We start from the raw sequence: 19,445 nt of genomic DNA, 5'->3' as shown, positions 1-19,445 counted from the left end.
CCCCCTTCTTCCACATTCACACAGCTCCATAAAGCAAAGATATTTTGTTTGGTTCCCTGAAGTACCCCAAGTGCTTAGAACAGCGTCTTATGCCTGAAGAATACTTCATTAATATGCTCTGAATAAATGAATGAATAAATGGCCTGCAATGTCACCTTCCCCAACCCATCTCCTATACCTCTTGGCGGAATTAATTGTTCTTACCTCTGAGTTTCTATAGGATTTTCCTTAAATCTCTAATATGGCACTTATTACACTATAATTATTTTTCTCTTTCACCTCCTTGAAGGCAAGAATTTCCAAATGATACCATTCTCTTTCATATTCTCAGTGCCTAGCATAGGGCCTCAGAGTTGGCTGACTCGGGGGACAACCCTGACCTAGGTACAGGACAAAAAGGATGCTCTCCAGAACCGCAGTCAAGCCTGCTGCTACTGACCTCTGAGCCAGCGGGGTAGGGAGGCAGAGATTCGGTAAGACTCCTTTCCAAAGAATCTGGCCTGAGAGAACTCCAAGAGAAAGCTATTACAGGTCCCAGAAAACGAGGCAGAAGCAAGTGCATCCAAGAGAGGTCACGATAGAAAGTTAAATAAATGTTCATTCAAAAGAAAAACTACTTTCTCTCAACCTATAGTTTGTAGCTCCCATGATTTTCCTAGCACCACGAGGCCAACCTCCAGCACTGGGGCCAGAGGGGGTGTAAGCTTATTGGCCAGAATAGCACAACCAAGCCTGACTGTCAAGTTGAGATGGCCTCAATTACTGGTTCTACAGGACACTTGCTGATTGATTATTGTTGACTTGGGCCTCACACCTCGCTCCCACTCAGCTCTCCTCTCTTCCTCTGGCTCTGCTCCTAACAATCCTACTCGACATCTGTACACCTGGGCACAGCACACACTCTCCACTGCAATGTCTTCTCTCATCACTCCATCTGTTCATTGAGCACCTACTGTGCATCACGCATTTTTACCAATAAAACTGCTGCTCCCCTTCTTCAAAACACAGCTTGAACACCTTTTCCAGAAGCACTGAGGAATAAGAGGATTAGGACCCCTTGCCCTGGGAACTCTGCTAGCCCCCTGGAGACAGGGACTGCACCTACTCACCTAGCATAAACCACAGGTAGTTCTTGAACACACTGTAGTCTTTTGCCTGTGCAGTTCTCTTGGCCTAGAATGCCCTTCCCTTCCTTACCCACTGGGGGAACGGTTCTCCCCTTCTCCAGCCTTCTCAGTGAGGCCCCTTCTCTCGTGCCAGGTCATTAACCCCACCTGCTCCCACTGTTGCACACCACTCAGATGTGCTGTGTGTTTTACCACATGTACTGTAATTACTTATAATGTGTCTGACTGCCCTACCAGACCATGTTCACCTAGTGGATAGATCATTCTGAAAGGAACGTTCTACCCTTCGCCTGAAGTTTTAGAATTTTACCTGTTGCCTAAATATTAATCATTATAGCTGTGGCTTAGGAAGCCCCTCCCATGCACCAAGAACTTTAAACAGACCGTCTCAACCCCTCCCGTGCCTGCAGACACCAATTCCCCTGAGGTGAGGAAGCTGGAGGACATAGGACAACTAACTTGTCCATAGTCCTAGAGCAGCAAATGGTGGCATCGGGATTTAGCCTCTGGCCTATCTGACTCCAAAGCCCTTGGTCAGCGTCTAGAGCAGTGTCTGGACACAGAAGATGCTCCCTGATCCTCCATGTGCAGGGGTGGCACTGTGGACTCTAGGTGGCTCCCACTATAGTCTCATCCACAGCACCACTGACCACCTCCAGATCAAAGACTCCTTAGGACAGCAGGGAACCTAAAGGAAATGGATTTTTTTTTTTCTTAAAAGAGCCCGACTTCTTTGGGGCCCCAGGCAGCATGACAAATACTGGAATTCTTTGGCTCAGAGACAGCTGCAAGACCACATGCTGTCTGGCTTTGACCTAGGACAGGGGTCTCAAACTCAACTCAGCATGTGGGCCGCAGAGCAAGATCACAGCCGTTTGGCGGGCAGCACTAGGTCTACAAAAGGCAACTGTTACGCAACACTTTTCTCACTGCAGTTGAAAACAAAAAAAAATCAGCACAACAAGCACAATCGTACATGCAGTTTACTCAGTGTCACAAAACGACCAGAAACTGTAGTTCGCATCACAACTGCTGTTAACTAAGCTAATATCTAGCTAGGATGCTAGAGAAATGAAAAATACAAGTAGGCCCCTAGGCTTACTTAATTTTATCCAAAATATTTTGAACTTCGTGGATTAGTCTGCGGGCCGCACAAAATTGTTTGGCGGGCCGCGAGTTTGAGACCCCTGACCTAGGACCTCTCAGGCAAGAAGGAAGACAGGGTTGAGAGAAAACAGCCCCCGGACATGCTCTTCAAGAAAATCACCCATCTGTGTGTGTATTGGGGAGCAAGGACAGGGACAGGGACAGGGACGGGGTGGGGATGGGGGAATGGGGACGAGGAAGCAGGAGGCGCAACTTAGGGGGAAGAGCAGGAAAGGAGGGTTGTCTCGAGGCTGGGATGACTTAAAATCTACGTTTGTCTCTGAAACCTGACTGGCAGGATGACTTGAAACAGCCTCTGAGGACACTATATCCTGCTTCTCAAGGTTGTTTTGAGGGAGAAAATAATCCAGGCAAGAGTATTCTGTCAATTACAAATATCTATGTGTCATCCCACTCAATGCATTTCAAGGAAACCTCTGTCTCCTTCTCTTGACTCTAAGCCTTTCTGTGGACAACTTGGTCATCCACAGCTCTGGATCCCTGACATCTTAACATCCACACCCAGGGGCCTGTGCATAAATAATGGGTATTCAATGTGTCTGAGTTGAACTGAACCTCATCTTGGTTAAAATCACTTGGATAAAATCTTGGTCGTCAGTGACAATAAGTAATAGCAGTTACATGGTAAATCAAAAACTTTTCTTGCCTAGCGTGCGGAGGACCCGGGTTCGATTCCTGGCCAAGGCACACAGGAGAAGTGCCCATTTGCTTCTCCACCCCTCCGCCGCACTTTCCTCTCTGTCTCTCTCTTCCCCTCCCGCAGCCAAGGCTCCATTGGAGCAAAGATGGCCCGGGCGCTGGGGATGGCTCTGTAGCCTCTGCCTCAAGCGCTAGAGTGGCTCTGGTCGCAATATGGCGACGCCCAGGATGGGCAGAGCATCGCCCCCTGGTGGGCAGAGCTTCGCCCCATGGTGGGCGTGCCGGTGGTCCCTGTCAGGCGCATGCGGGAGTCTGTCTGTCTTTCCCCGTTTCCAGCTTCAGGAAAAAAACAAAACAAAACAAAACAAAAACCTTTTCTTCCTAAGCATTTTTAAAGGAGGCAAGTTTCAGATTTTCTTACCCACTGGCACTTGGCCGAGGCCCATGTCATTGATGCTCCCTGATCTTACTACAGGGGCTGGATGGAGAAGGCGGCTGATCCACGGTGCTCCACTAGCCAGAATACAGCAACTCGCTTCTCTGGAACTGCACCCCAATGTTCAAATGAGCTGCCCTTCTCAGGAGGTCAGTCATGCTAGCCATACTGGACCTCGGCCATGAACCCGCAGCTCTCTGTTCCCAAAGCTGTGGCAAGGACTCAGAGGCCATGCTCCTCCGGGGTCCTTGGGCAGCTCCAGTGGCCAGAGAGGCTTTCTCTCTCTTCAGGGAGTTGAGTCTAGCATAGCACGGCTCTGCTGTAAGAGTCCTGGCCAGCCAAATCTGCTACTTCAGAAAACAAATCCTACTTCCCAGAGCCACGTGGAGCAGATAACCTCTTCCTCCTGAGAGCCCTCAGTGAGTCACAGCAGTCAGCCCTCCAGTCTTCTCATGAGGCTGACATCCTCCTCACCCTCCTCTGGACATTCTCTAGGTCAGAGACTCAAACCTTTTTAGACTCTGACTACAGGAAGACGTACATTCTATCAGGCCAGCCCTTACCTGTGCCTGTGCGTGTATAGAGCCAAAACCAGTTTCTTTTTAAATTTTATTTATTTATATTTTATTTCTTTACAGGGACAGAGAGAGAGAGAGTCAGAGAGAGGAATAGACAGGGACAGACAGGAATGAAGAGAGATGAGAAGCATCAATCATCAGTTTCATTGTGACACCTCAGTTGTTCATTGATTGCTTTCTCATATGTGCCTTGACTGTAGGCCTTCAGCAGACCGAGTAACCCCTTGCTCGAGCCAGCAACCTTGGGTGCAAGCTGGTGAGCTTTTTGCTCAAGCCAGATGAGCCCGCGCTCAAGCTGGCGACCTCAGGGTCTCGAACCTGGGTCCTCCACATCCCAGTCCAACGCTCTATCCACTGCGCCACTGCCTGGTCAGGCAAGCCAAAACCAGTTTCATTAACTAATGCTTACCTCCTTATAATGGAATATAATGGGATGTTTTCTGATCTTTTTCACTCTTTCAAACACTGGCTACAATCTACTAGACTAATTTTGTGACCCAGAGCTGAAAACAGTGCTCTGGTTTCACCCATGTCCTCCGTGTTCCGCTTTAACTCGTTATTTAGCTCAGACCCTAAACGGGAGGACGTCCTCCTGTCCGCAGCTATTAGCTGATGTGGGCTGTGAGCAGAGTCCCATTCTACACTGGGTTCTCCCCAGCGTGGCATTTCCTTCTCCTACATCCCAACTCAACCCAGCAAACAGACATGCACTCCTGAAGCTTTCTCCTGTCCCACCATCATTATCATTTACCCAGAACCCCTGAAGCACTTTTCTCCACTCCGCCCACCTTCCTGCTGTGTGAGCAGGAGGATCCGAGGGGTTCGGTGATTCAGATTGGAGGGAGCAGTGAGATTCACAAAGAAACCTCAAGTTTTTTAAACAGCTGGAGATAACTGAGGAGGTGTACAGTCCACCTATAGACAAGTGTTAAGCCCTCTCCCTGGACCTTCTCCCCTAAGGGACCCCAGAGACCAAAGGACACCAACCAGCTCATCTTTTTAGATTAGCTTGTATCCATTCTAGAATCTGGTCAGTGAATCTTCTTCCTTATCCCTTATTTATTTTGTCATCATAGCATGTGTTTTGGTGATCAGGAGAACTTGGTGCAAGATCTGGTCCAATCATTTAGATCAGTGGTCCTCAACCCCCGGGCCGCAGACCGGTACTGGTCTGTGGGCCATTTGGTACCAGTCCACAGAGAAAAAATAAATAACTGACATTATTTCCGTTTTATTTATATTTAAGTCTGAACGATGTTTTATTTTTAAAAAATGACCAGATTCCCTCTGTTACATCTGTCTAAGACTCACTCTTGACGTTTGTCTCGGTCATGTGATACATTTATCAGTCCCACCCTAAAGGCCGGTCGGTGAAAATATTTTCTGACATTAAACTGGTCCTTGGCCCAAAAAAGATTGGGACCACTGATTTAGATGGCATCTGGGTCTTCACTTTGCTGAACCTCAATTTTCTTATCTATATAATGTGGCTTTTTATTTCCGCCCTACCTTCCTCATAGGACTGAAATAAACATAAACAGATGTGAAAATGCCTTGTAAACTGTACAGCACTATGCAAATATAAATCATTACATAAACTACACATTCTTTTTAAAGAATTGACAGTGTTGACCCTGCTCCCCAAATTACAGCTCTATATTCTGTGTTCAGTGAAGGCACATACTCCATCATCAACCCCAAAAGGCATGTGCACTTTACCCCCAAGTGCTTGGTTAAACCAGCTCTCCCTTGGGCAGAAACGGGTATCATCAAAAATTCATCAGTCACAGCAGCTGGTGAATCCACTCTCTCCAGTCATTTGCACCTTCACTCAGAAAATAGACATGGGGGAATTGGTCCCCGGAGCAGTCAACCAAAATACAGCCTACATTCAACTCTTGTGGCCAATCAAGAAAATAAAGGCTGTGTGTGTGTGTGTGGTGGGGAGAATCAGAGTCATGTTAGATAACACTTTGGAGACCATCATTATCATAAAGGCCACCATGTATGGAGGAGGGCTCACTATGCCAAGTCCTATGCCTTAAAAGAATTATTTCGAGCCTTCATGAGAATGCTCAAGGCAGGTACAGGCATATCTCGGAGACAGTGTGGGTCTGGTTCCGGGGACCACAATAAAGTGGATTTTTTGTTTTCCCATTGCATATAGAAGTTATGTTTGTGCTACACTATAGTCTACTAAGTGTGCAATACCATTATGTTTAAAAAATGTACATGCCTTAATTTAAAAATACTTTATTGTTAAAAAATGCTAACCATCCTCTAAGCCTGTTGGAAAAATAATGTCAATAGACTTGCTTGGTGCAGGGTTGCCACAAGCCTTCAATTTGTAAAATAACACAATACCTGTGAAGCACAAAAAAATAAGTTATGCCTATATTACTGTCCCACTTTACAAATGAGGTTAAGAAACTTGCTCAAAAGCATGCAGGGAGTTGGGCGAACTATAATTTGCTTTTCTCATTCAGCAATAAGCTAAAGAAACCCCCAAGGCTGATGTTGGGCTCTGCCAAGCATATGGTAGAAATGCTGGGTTTGAGGTCAACCCTGGAGCCAAGGGTCCCCGGAGTGAGTACTTTAATTCGGAGATGGGGTTTCAATGGTCAGTATAAATAGTAACTTGGGCCGGGCCTACTACAGGAATGAGAAGCAGGTACCAATTCCCTGGGGTGGGTAAAGTTCTTCTCGCTACACAGTCCAGGGTCTGTGCTCTTTACAAAGAGCTGAGGACAATAGATTCTGGGCTGGGCATTTAACTGCTTAATAATTAATGAGAATCTAATATCACTTTTGTTTGGACCCCAAGCTAAAAGAGGAAAGAGGCAAAATATGTGCCTTTCCTGTGCCCAAAATTCTCCAGAGGTTAGCCAGCACCTACAGGCCAAGGTTGGAACACCTTGGCTGGCATTCAAGTCCTTTCTGGTCTGGCCCCAACCAATGATCTCAACATTTCCTGACTGCAAACCTCTGTCCCAGCCAGACATCCTTAGCTGTACCCAGTGGACTCTGCCCATTCCTCTTCCTGTGACTTTCCCAACAGGCAATTCCCTTCACTGCTCTCAGCAGAGCCAACACTACTCTGCCTCGAAGAGCCAGCCCAGGGCCTCATCCACCATCTGAACTCTGCTGCCCAGTCCCTACTCAGAACCCCGCAGCCCTTGGAGTTGTGGCCTCTGATTGGGGCCTGCGCTGAGAGCTGTTTGGCAGCCACTGGACTAGCGCTTCAGGTCCCATAGCCCAGACAGATGACTCTTTGGTCTTGCCGTAAGACACCTCTAGGAAAGGGCTGGTTGCTGGTCAGTTTTCCACCTCTCTCTCCCTACAGCTGCCTAGAGGACTTTTGAGGGATAGTTCTAATAATTACCCAAAGAAGTAAGCTTTCATGGTTCACACATAGGAAATGGTGGTCCAGCCTCTTGGCATTGCCCAACCATGAAGAGGTATGCATCCTCATAGGAAGATGGGAGCCAACAAAGCCTCTCATCCCAACCCCAGGGGTCGCACTCAGTCAGTTTGGGACTGATCTCCAGCCGTGGGAAAAAATAATTCTAACCTATTTTCTGTTCCCCTTCCTTCTGCCTCCCACCCAAGACAGAATGCCAAAGGCCAGGCAGGGCCAGGAACATCCATGCCTTTTCCATAGAGATAGATGCTTCAAAAGGGTACTTACTCTCTGGGACAACTAGCCTAATTCTGTACAATCCTATCCCTAAGGTACAGGCAGACCCAGACCCCTCCCCCAGACACACCAGCACATCCTAACCCAGCTCTTTTCCTCTGAAGCACAGCTCATCATAGGGTACCTCCCCAGCCTGACACACAGGCCCGCAAAATTTCTAAGGCTAGGAGTGTGGGGTGCGCTACCCTGGTCTAGAGCCAGGGTCAGGGTGGTAGTGATCTCAAGGGCTCCCTTCAATCTTCATTAAGAGTGGCAGCCAGGCCTGACCTGTGGTGGCGCAGTGGGATAAAGCGTCGACCTGGAACACTGAGGTCGCCGGTTAGAAACCTTGGGCTTGCCTGGTCAAGGCACATATGGGAGTTGATGCTTCCTGCTCCTCCCCCTTCTCTCTCTCTCTCTGTCTCTCTCTCTCACTCCTCTCTCTCTAAAAAAATCAATAAATAAAATATTAAAAAAAAAAAAAGAGTGGCAGCCAGTCCAGATCCTTAAGAAAACCTGCCCCAGACCTACAAAGTGCTCCCAGAGACCCCTCCCTTCAGAGTCCCATTAATCACATCCTGCTACCCTTGAGGACTGCTCCTTAATTAACAAGCAAGTATTCATCTCCCACTGTGTTCCTGGGGATGAAGGGGGAGGTCAGCACCTTCCAGGGAGTCAGATGCTTAAGAGGCAAAGGTGTTTGCTGTTTCTCAGGCCCAGGCAGCTGGAGTCTAAAAGTGGTAAATCTAGAACATCCCCCATCTATGACAAGGACTGCATTCCTGCCCCCTCATCTTCTAGGCTGGTTAACGCCCTACCTCCTCCACATCGCCCTCCCAGGCCACCCACCTGTGCCCTCCTGTCCACTAGCTCAGTCCAAAAATCTTTCCATAAATCTCAAAGAGGTGTGCAAGCAAGGGCTCTGGAGGAGATGGGAGGAGCCCCCTTTCCACAGCCATTCCGCCTCCCCCCCCCCAGGCTGGTTTCCCAATTTGGAAGGCGAGCTCAACAGCCCTCCCAGTCTCTGGAGTCCAGCGAGCTCTCCCGGGCAGCCCTGGCGACAGAGCGGCGGGAAACTCGGAGCCCCATCCCTGTCCTCCAGCCGCCTCCAGAATCCTGGCCCGACTCCCTTCTCCAGCACGCCTGGAGTTCGGGCCAACAGGCAGGATCAACAATCTAGAAACTTTCAATAGATCAAGCCGACTGTGAGGGGGAAGAGAGAGGGAAGTTGGGGGGGGGGGGGCTCCAGGGCAGAGCCCCTGCTCTTCACTTACCATCTTGCTCACATCCATGACCGAGGCTGCAGGGCACCCCCCCACCCCTTGAGATCCTGCTTTCCCCAAATGGGGCTCCTGGCTAATCCAGCCCCGTTGGTGCCATGCTGCGAGGAGGGCGGCCGGCAGGGCCCCCGCGGACTGGGGAAGGCGGCGGTGGCGGCGGCAGGACCGAGGCTGGACCGGAGAAAGGAAGGGGAGGGGAGGTAGGGAGGGGGAAGGGGCCGAGCGCGGAGCCGCAGCGCGCACCGGGGGCGGGGGAGGCGCGGCCCGGCGGGCGGACCGCGCTGCAAGCCCCCAGGAGCCGGGAATTCCCGAAATCAGCTGGGGGTGCCCCGGTGAGGGAGGCGAGGAGCCGGGCGTGGGGTGGGGGTGCGGGGGAATCAATGGACCGATTTTGGGGGCGAGAGCCCGCGGCTCGGCGCGCAGCAAGGGTGTGATTTGAATAACAAAAGGTCGCTTCTACTAAGCCCAGGCGGCTGGGATCACCAAGCCGGGAGCGAGGCCGCCTGGCCCGCCAGGAAGAGAGAGAGAGAGAGAGAGAGAGAGAGAGCGCGAGCGCGCACACGCGCGTGCAAGTGTGTGCGCTCGCGTGTGTGCATGTTTGGTGGTGGGATCAGTGGGACTCAGGAAGTGAATGGGGGAGGGTGGCTGAAAAGGAGAGAGCTGGGGGGCACCGCGAGCCGACATTCCAGTGGGGGAAGGGGGTCCGCTCAGCCCCTCCTCACTAGGCTTCACCGGACAAAGGCGGAATTCAGAGCCAGTTGCTTGCCTCCTGCGGCTACTCCGGAGGGGACGCCCAGCTGAGCCTGGGGTCTGCCAACAGAAGGGTGAATTAAGGAGGTGGAACAGGTATCCCCAAAAGGCCCCGAGGTTCCCCACGAGCTAGCTAGAGCCAGCCCTTCCTGGAGTAAGGGAAACTGGCTTCCAAATGATGTTGGCCCTGAGAGCAGAGCTCCTTTCTCTCATACCAGAACCCCAATCTTCCATTCCATACTCAATGCCTGTCTGCTCTTAGTGAAATGGGAAGCAGACACTCCTCTCTGTAGGGGACGCAGTTGGTGGCAGAAAAAAAACTCCTGGCAAATGTTCTTTGAGGGCAGTCACCAGAAAAAAGCTAGAGGCCCAACCAACCCTCTGGCTTCAACACATGCTGCTCCAAATCCTCAGATGAGCAGGCAGGTTTGGGGCACAGCAGAGGCAGCAGAGACTTGAGATGGCTTCATCAACCCTGTTTACACAACAGGTGAAGAAACCGAGGCTTAGAAAAGGAGAGTGATTTGGCCCAGGCCACACACCTGGCAAGGAGTGGGGGCAGGAGAAGAAGCTTCAGTAAGGGTAGTGCAGCCCAAGCCAACAAGAGCTTCTTATGCTGTCATGGAGCATGTAGCTTCTAAAATCCTTTCCAACGAACAGGTAGGTAATGGGACCCAGCCACAACCCTGGCCCACACCAAGGTGCCAAGAAGGCAGCACTGGTTGAGTCCCCTAAGCTGACCTCAGGACTGGCTGGGCTAACTAGGGCAGCCCCTGCTTCTTTACTTCTGAGTTCTCAATCTATAAAATAGGGACTTTTTCTCTCTGCCACCCAGAGGGATTAAGAACACCATGATATAAAAGTCAGAAAAGCAGAAGTAATAGGATGTAAGGGGTTTCATTGGGGAGGTTATTTTCATTTCTGGGCTCTGGACTCTAGTCAAGGGTCCCTCAGCTTCAGGTAAGAGCTCTCTTGGCCCAGGTCTCCGTCTAACCTCAAGTCTGGACTGCAGACTGACTCTCCCACCCCCTACAGGGCTGTCCCTGCAAGCCTAGCTCTTCCCACACTGCCCCAGCCAGGACATCAGGAGGGCTGCCATGGTCTGATCTGGCATGCTCAGCTCCAATAGAGGTAACACCCAAGGGAGATCAGGGCCAGGTGAACCACCAGGAGTCACTTAATACAGAAGTGGAGTTTGGATTATTTACTTGATTAAATGTAAACCATCTTTAAAAAAAATAGACTTTCGGCCTGACCTGTGGTGACGCAGTGGGATAAAGCGTCGACCTGGAACACTGAGGTTGCCGATTCGAAACCTTGGGCTTGCATGGTCAAGGCACATATGGGAGTTGATGCTTCCTGCTCCTCCCCCTTCTCTCTCTCTCTGTCTCTCTCTCTCACTCCTCTCTCTAAAAAAATCAATAAATAAAATATTTAGCCTGACCTGTGGTGGCACAGTGGATAAAGCGTCGACCTGGAAATGCTGAGGTCGCTGGTTTGAAACCCTGGGCTTGCCTGGTCAAGGCACATATGGGAGTTGATGCTTCCAGCTCCTCCCCCCCTTCTCTTTCTCTCTCTCTCTCTCTCTTTCCTCTCTCTCTCTCTCTCTGTCTCTCCCTCTCCTCTCTAAAATGAATAAATAAAAAAAAATAGACTTTCTATGTTTAAAAAATATTATGAACTCTTAGGCCTGAGGTTCATAAATAGATCAAGGTCTCCCAATAAATAGATCTTGGCACCTTAGCTGGCAGAGCCCGTTTTTTCCTTGCTAAAATGGAGATAGTGGCATCCACTTCATTTGCAGGTAATAAGGGGCAAATGAAAGAACTTTCCCACATCTTACCTGTATGCTGAATAATAGCTTCCAAAGACACCAGATCCTCATTCCTGGAACCTGTAAACATTACCTTATATGGCAAAGACCGTGCAGGTATGATTGAGGATTCTGGGATGGGAAGACGATCCTGGATCATCTGGGTAGACCCTAGATGAAATCACACATCTCTCCCCGTAAGGGGGACATTTAATACACAGAAAAGGTGAAGTCTACCACAGAGGCAGAATGATGGAATGATGTACCACAAGGTAGGACATGCTGGCAGCCACCAGAAACTCTAACAGGCAAGGCACAGATTCAGATTCTCCCCCAGAGCCTCTAGAAGGAGTGTGGTCCTGTCAACACAGTGATTTGAGCCTCGGGATACTGATTATAGACTTCTGGTCTCCAGAACTATAAAAGAATAAATTTTTGCTGTTTTAGCCTTGAAATGCACGGTAATTTGTTACAACAGCCACAGGAAGTGAATACATTGCCAGTGAGGACAGGTGTCATGAATCCAGGTATGTCCCTGCCTTGTGGGCTTCTCTGTAGACCTTCTTGGAGCTGCTTAAATGGTGGCCAAAGGAAAGGTCTGCCAGGAGCAGGCAGGCCCTCCTGCTCCAGTTAGGGGCGGTACCCTGGCAAATACATGTAAGCGTATATATGCATGAGTGCACACATGCATACATATACAAACACAGGGAAGGAGCCAACAGCTCTTCTTAAAAGAGTTTGGGCTTCTCTACTTGGGCTAATGTAGCACCTGCTAGGCCCACCCAGCACACAAACTTCTTTTGGGGCCTGCCATTCCTACCCTTCTTGCGCAAATAGGTTAAGACTTAGAGAGGAAGCGATGGGGAGGTGCCTGCCTGAGCCTTCCCCATTCTACAGTGGTTGTGCCACAAGGTATCCCATGGTCTCAGGACATTAAGGAAAGACATTTCTAGCCATGCAGGTGGGGAGAAAAGCAGTTTGAAATGTGGGATCACCACGAGGCTGTGGGCAAATGGCTTAGGCTGGGAGCCCCCTTTGAATAAATTAGGTCAGAAAGAGAAAGAAACTAGGTCCAGAAATAAGAATGCTGTGGCCCCCAGCTGCCATTCTGTCCTTCCTTTACCAGTTCCAGGCCACCATATACAAAAGCCTACTGGACTTCTCCACCTGGGGGTGGGGTGGGGTCTCAGTCTCACAGGCACCTCATACTCAAGGAGTCTAAAGATAAACTTTGACCTGACCAGGCGGTGGCGCAGCAGACAGAGCGTCAGACTGAAATGTGGAGGACCCAGGTTCAAAATCCTGAGGTCACCAGCTTGAGCATGGGCTCATCTGGTTTGAGCAAGGCTCACCAGCTTGAGCCCAAGGTCGCTGGCTTGAGCAAGGGGTCACTCACTCTGCTGTAGCCCCCTGGTCAAGGCACATATGAGAAAGCAATCAATGAACAACTAAGGTGTTGCAATAAAGAATTGATGCTTCTCATCTCTCTCTCCCTTCCTGTCTGTCCCTATATCTCTCTCTCTCTGTCTGTCACACACAAACAAAAAAGATAAACTTTGTTTTCCCTCTGTATTCACAGCCTGGCCTCTCTCTTTGTGTTGTCTCCACTAATGGTTCCACCTCCACTAGTTGCTTAAGCTAGAAATTCTGAAGTCAGCTTTAATTCTTCCATTGACAATCCCCTACTCTCACCCCATGCAATCAGGCCCCAATCTATGCAATTCTTTCTTATAGTTTCCATTCTGTGTCTCCCCTCCCAATACCGACTGTTCCTCTGATAGCTGAGATTTTCAACAACAGCCTCCTAGCCTCCCTGCCTCCATCTCTTCCTATCTAACTCATCCTCCACACATCTAAGTGTGAGTCCCCACTACTCCACCCCAAATGGGAAAAACAAACAAACCTCTTTTATGGTTTATTACCCCTCAAGCTCCCTACTGATCTGGTTGCACCTCCCTACTATCCTGGCCCATCAAACTATCAAACTACTCGTGGATACTCAGGATGCTCCTGAAATGCCTTTCCCACTTCCTCAGCTTGGAAAATTCTTTCTCACCCTTCAGGACCCATCTCAGATGTCACCTTCTCTGTGAAGACATCCCTGACCTCTCCAGACACTGCCAAGTTAAGTCATTCAGGAGTTCTTAAACTCCTGGATACAACCTTCATCGCCCTGGATTCTCCCAGCTTTCCTGTGAGCTCCCTTGCATCCTGAGTGCCCTGCCCCTTACTCACTTATCTGCCCCAGGGCTCCCTCCAGTCCACCCGAGTTCCACACCCCATCACTTCCCACTCTTAACATCAAGGTAAAAGTATGGGACTCTGAGAGCCTGTACGGAAGGTATGGATGTGATCTGGTAGAGGGTGACACCTGCTGGAGAACTGTGATTCTGCAGCCTAGCCCTACAAAGACCACACTGATCCCAGCTAGCTGACAGGTCAGGGTTGGGCCTTAGGGTACTTTAGAAGCTTGAGATTCCATATATTTCCAGAAACAAAAGTTTAAACTAAACAGTACTCCCAACAAAGGGCCTTGTATAATATATGTTACTATGCTACCACTAACAATAAGCATATACAGAGGGTTGTAAAGTTTATGAAATGCCTTTTTGTCCATTAGCTCACTTGATCCTTAAAAAAATTGGGTAAGGCAGCTAGAATGGGTATTGTTATCAGAACACTAATTTTACAGGTGAGGTGTGGTAGAGGAGAGAGTGTACAACTGAAACCAATGGAAGGCACTGATGTGGGTAGGAAAGGCCCAAAATTTCTTTAGCTTTGCCGATAGTGTTTTAACATTTTATAAGGATAACGTGATGAAATATTATTACTTGCATAATAACAATGGATACTAAAGGAGAAAGTGTAGATGGTGGAGTCAGACCTTAAGTTGAATTCTAACTCCATTACTTTCTTGATATGTAAAAGTATCTTAACCTCTCTGACTTTGTTTCTTACCTGACAAGTAGGGCTAATAAATACTGTACCTGGCAAGGTTGATGTGAGAATTAAGAAACCAATGTATATAAAGCACATGGCACCAGTGTGAGGCTGGCCCCAGGCATGGCTCAACACACTTGTCTCTCCTTTTACTTGGTGGTGAGTCCCTGAAAAATTCTAAATAATTTTTTTAAAGCTTATTTCATAAGAAAAAAAAAAGAATAAAAAGCCAAGGACAACAGTAGTCATTGTGATTTAAATGACAAGCCTGACCTGTGGTAGCGCAGCAGATAAAGCATCAACCTGGAACGCTAAGGTCGCAGTTTGGAAACCCTGGGCCTGCCCAGTCAAGGCACATATGGGAGTTGATGCTTCCTGCTCCTCCCCCCCTTCTCTCTCTCTGTCTGTTTTCTCCTCTCTAAAATAAGTAAATAATAAAAAAAAGTTTAAAAAATGACAGTTAATAAATAGGTTAATAATGAAAAAAAATAAGCAAAGCCATTGACCACTCCCAGCTGAGCAGCAGAGGACATTAGCTGGCCATCCCTAGCTGAGTGATTCCTACTGTTCCCATGGGAAGCTCCTACAAACAGAGCCTTGGCCAGGATGTGTGAGATCCCAGTGTGGCCTGTGAACCTGGTGGCTCTGAAATGAACTATTCCCATTGGATTTTCCTTGGGTAGAATGTGGCTTTTTCAATGAGTCGCTCTGACTCCAATGGGAAAAGCCTCCCTGTGGGGGCATGATTACATTTAAAGGTTGTAAAAGAAAACACCCTGAAGGAACACAGGAGGTCCTGGACCTAAACACCTGAAGGGTAGAGCGTCACATGGCAAGTCAGGAGGTGGGTGTTGTTGGGGGGAGAGAGGACATTGTATCATGCTGTGAATAATAACAACTGGTAACATTTACTGAGTTCTGACCATGTGCCTGGCATTATTAACAAGCACTTTACAGCCTGGGCAGGCTGTGGCACAATGGATAAAGCATCAGCCTGGGACACTAAGGACCCAGGTTCAAAACCCTGAGGTCACTCGCTGGCTTTAGCACAGGTTCAGCCAGCTTGAGTACAGGCTATGACCCCATGGTCACTGGCTTGAGCAAGGGGTCACTGGCTTGGCTGGAGCCCCCACCTAAGTCAGAAAGTCAGGGCACATATGAGAAAGTAGTCAATGAACAACTAAAGTGCCACAACTATGAGTTGACACTTCTCGTCTCTCTCCCTTCCTGTCTGTCCCTGTCTGTTTATCTCCCTCTCTCGCTTAAAAAAAAAAAAAAAAAAAAAAGCACCTCGCAAGTATTATATATATATATATTTTTTTCTTTCATTTTTCTGAAGCTGGAAACAGGGAGAGACAGTCAGACAGACTCCCACATGCGCCCGACCGGGATCCACCCGGCACGCCCACCAGGGGCGACGCTCTGCCCACCAGGGGGCGATGCTCTGCCCATCCTGGGCGTCGCCATGTTGCGACCAGAGCCACTCTAGCGCCTGAGGCAGAGGCCACAGAGCCATCCCCAGCGCCCGGGCCATCTTTGCTCCAATGGAGCCTTGGCTGCGGGAGGGGAAGAGAGAGAGACAGAGAGGAAAGCGCAGCAGAGGGGTGGAGAAGCAAATGGGCGCTTCTCCTGTGTGCCTTGGCCGGGAATCGAACCCGGGTCCTCCACATGCTAGGCCGACGCTCTACCGCTGAGCCAACCGGCCAGGGCCGCAAGTATTATATTTTTAATCCCCACAACAACCCTGTACACTAAGTGTTACTGTTACTATCCTTATTTTACAGATAAGGAACCAAGGCCCAGAAAGGTTAAGTGACTATCCCAGTGCCTCACAGCTAATAGGCTGGCAGTGTATTCCAGAATCCCCACTCACAGCCCCTACAATGGGTTTATGCTGAGCCACACTATATGGTGTCCCTAGCACCTGGCACTACCCTGCCTGTGTGATACCTGCCCTTCGCAGGATTGGCAGGCAGTTTAAACTGCTATTATTAGTGTGAACTTTTGTTTATGGGGTTGATTTTCTTTATTCTAAAACCTTGTGAATTAATTGTGAGTACAATGAATTCTGCTACCTTCTCCTCCTTCCCCAAGTGGTCTGCATAACTTCTCAAAGCCAGACACTAGGCACTTGGGACTTCGATCCCATCCCTTCCCTGTGTGCTGTGCGTGCTGCTGTGCAGGTATATCTGCTGTGGGTATGCAAGAATGGGCCCTAAGAAATGATTCCTTAAGTAGTTTAAACATTTCCCCTGAACATAGTTTTTCATCATGCACACCCTAAACGGGCATATATTTTAGAGATATCTGGCACTATCCCAGGTACCCCAAATTCTTAAACTGAAGTAAAAATAAATACAGGCAGACCTCATTTTATTGTGCTTTGCTTTATTGCACTTCACAGATGTTACATTTTTTTTTTTTACAAATTGAAGGCAAGACCCTGCACCAGCAAAAAGATTACAACTTGCGTTATTGCAATACTCCTTTATAGCAGTGGTCTGGACCCGAGCCCACACTAACCCCTAGGTACTGACTATTAAACACCACAGAGAAAGAAAATGATGGCAGCTTAGGCAGGAAGCTGTCAGCAACGAACGAGATACTAGGACATGGCCATGGGGGTATGAAGTGAAGTAAAAGCAAGCAGAGAATGTAGATGGGAGACCCTAGAATTAAGCGCTGGAAAGGAGAGTGAACTGCTAGGTGGGGATTAAACTTCCCTCCTCCTCCAGTGATGCTGTACGTTACAAACAGGTTCAGCTTCCACCTCAAAATTTTTTTAGCCAAGTCTTTCAGATGAGACCACTGAGACATCTTACTCTTGACCTCTTGGAATATACCTCTAATTTTATACAGAGTCCTAGTTATTTGATTTCTAAATGCAAAATTCATTTTTTAGAAAGCTCTCAGCAGTATCTAGGTAGAGGTGACAGGTAACAATAAACTGTGAAGCTGAGCAATTCTCTTGGGAAAGCCCAGGCTGGCAGGGGCAGTTGGTGGCACATCGGCACCCTACCCGATATTGCTACCAAGCCCTGGACCTCAGTTTCGGAATTGCCACAACTGCTGCAGAAGCCTCATCCTTTGTGGTAAGTGGCATGTGCAGGTGCCCATGGCGCCTCCCGAAATGGATTCTGGGTTGTCAGTAGCTTAAATCATCTGATCAGATCCTGGGCTCATGCCATAGCTAGCAGGTGCCTACAGGAATCCTTGCTCCCTGTTGATGGGCCACCAGCTCTCCTTCTCAACTAGATCTGCCACAAATGTGTTGATATTCACAAGATGGCCCCAAAAGGAGCACGGGTGGTAATCTCCATAAGTCTCCATTATCAGCACTGAGTAGGCACAGGGCTGCCAAATCCCCTCACGGGCTCTCGCCTGGCCTCTGAGCACCCGCTCAATAAAGACTTAGTTACGGATGTATGATCACAGTAACTGCACTGTTGAGCCTGCATTAAACCTAATAAACACCTGTGTTGTGCTTTGTCCATCACAGGGTTTACAGGAGCAAGGAACTCACCTGCAGCATGCCAGGCACCAGACTGGATGCTCTGCCTATGTTGTCCTGTCTAATCCTTCCAGCTCACGGCACCTGCTCTATAGATGTGGATGCTGAGTTACACAGGGACTAGGGACTTCCCAAGTCCCACAGACAGTGATTACTACAAGTCAGCTACCTGCAGATTCCCTGCTTTCCTGCTGTGTCTGTGGCCCACCTTCCTGGGATAAACTGGGGCACAGCAAGGGCTCAGATCACTCCCACTGACAATCTGTTAGCTTTCTAGGAGCGAGGCCATGGGAGCCTCTCCATCAGCCGGGACACGTCTGCCCCAGACCACTCTCTGGGCACCAGCTGGGAATGTCAGTGCTGTCCTTGGAGACCCTAAGGAGCTGCAACATAAATGAATAATGAGATGAGGTCTGAAGTGCCACTTAGAGCTGGAAAAGGTCAAGTGATCTGTTGTTACCAGGCCTCCTCCAGGACTAAAGTTGTTCCAGGGACATAAAGGTGATCCTGGCCAGGAGCCCAGGAGTGCAGCCCACTAGAGCAGTTGTCTAGAAAGGTACCCTGCTGTCAGCAAAAGAACCAGGGGTCTCCTAGGAGGAAGGGCAGAGGTCCGGGGTGTCCCTCTCACTCCGGCACTAAGTGTGTATGAACCTGTGCCTTAGCCCTGATTTTACCATCTTTGAACCTGAAAATCTAGAATTGTTTTTAGTCCTGCTTACCAGAGGCTCCCATCCGGAGTTCAGCTACGGTAGCTTCTAAGCTCCCCAGAAATGTTCTTGTTCTTCCCTTCAGAGGAATGGGTGCACATAAAGAGCACACAGCAGTTTCAAATCGAGAAAACCAGAAGTGTGCCCAGAATTCTCAGGCAGTTCAGCAGGACGAGATGGGGCAGGAAGTGCAGAGCTACTCGCAGGCCTCTGCTGGCTCACCTGGATGAACAGGGACTTCCCCAGAATCCATTTCGGGAGGCGCCATGGGCACCTGCACATGCCACTTTACTCCCGAGGGTTCCAGGAAGGCAGAGTGTGGAGAGCTGTAAATGGAGGCTGGTGGCGAGGAAGATCAGCAGGCAGGAAGGCCAGGTAGCAGAGCTGATCACAAGGAACAGTGTGACAAGTGGAATAGCCAAGTGTACCCTTGCCAGAAGCAAAGGCATCTCATTGGGCAGATTCATGGGGAGTTACAGCTATAACACTTTAGGTTCTGCCATGGAAGCAAGAGAAAGCCAGACAGGCCACCAGGTAGGAAGAGCAAATACGGACTCAAGAGGCGAAGCAGGCCTGAGTGCCTCTTCCCTTTCGAAGCGCAGGCTGAGGACAGCTGGAGCACGTGGTGAGGGCTGAGGAGCCAAGCAGTGGGGCGCGAGCTCAGAGATGGCTCCGCGGCCCCTCCAGCCTGCAGACTCTCATGCCCAGCTGTGTTTGAGGCCAGCTGCTGGGAGTGGTGCCTGGAAGGCTCTGGAGAAGAACCAGACTGTGAGCTGCAGGGTGAGCCAGGAAGACAGGAGCCTGAATGGGGGCCAGGGTTT

The 19,445-nt window shown here is 49.2% G+C and overlaps 1 protein-coding gene across 2 annotated transcripts in view; it reads right to left on the bottom strand.

The window, feature by feature from the left end:
- Positions 1–19,445, bottom strand: part of HIP1 (huntingtin interacting protein 1) — a 162,204-nt gene that overhangs the window by 77,807 nt on the left and 64,952 nt on the right. Inside the window, exon 1 of one of the 2 annotated variants that reach the window (XM_066382360.1) lies at positions 8,898–9,093. The exons of the other annotated variant lie outside the window; for it this stretch is intronic. Coding sequence (XP_066238457.1) covers positions 8,898–8,915 — 18 coding nt within the window. The 5' untranslated portion in view covers positions 8,916–9,093. Of the gene's footprint in view, positions 1–8,897; positions 9,094–19,445 lie in introns of those variants that run through there. 2 annotated transcript variants of the gene reach the window in all.

This window comes from Saccopteryx leptura, chromosome 4 (assembly GCF_036850995.1).
Source record: "Saccopteryx leptura isolate mSacLep1 chromosome 4, mSacLep1_pri_phased_curated, whole genome shotgun sequence".
Lineage (NCBI taxonomy): Eukaryota > Metazoa > Chordata > Mammalia > Chiroptera > Emballonuridae > Saccopteryx > Saccopteryx leptura.
Note: the sequence above shows the minus strand (reverse complement) of the source record. Positions and strands in the feature narration are given on the sequence as shown.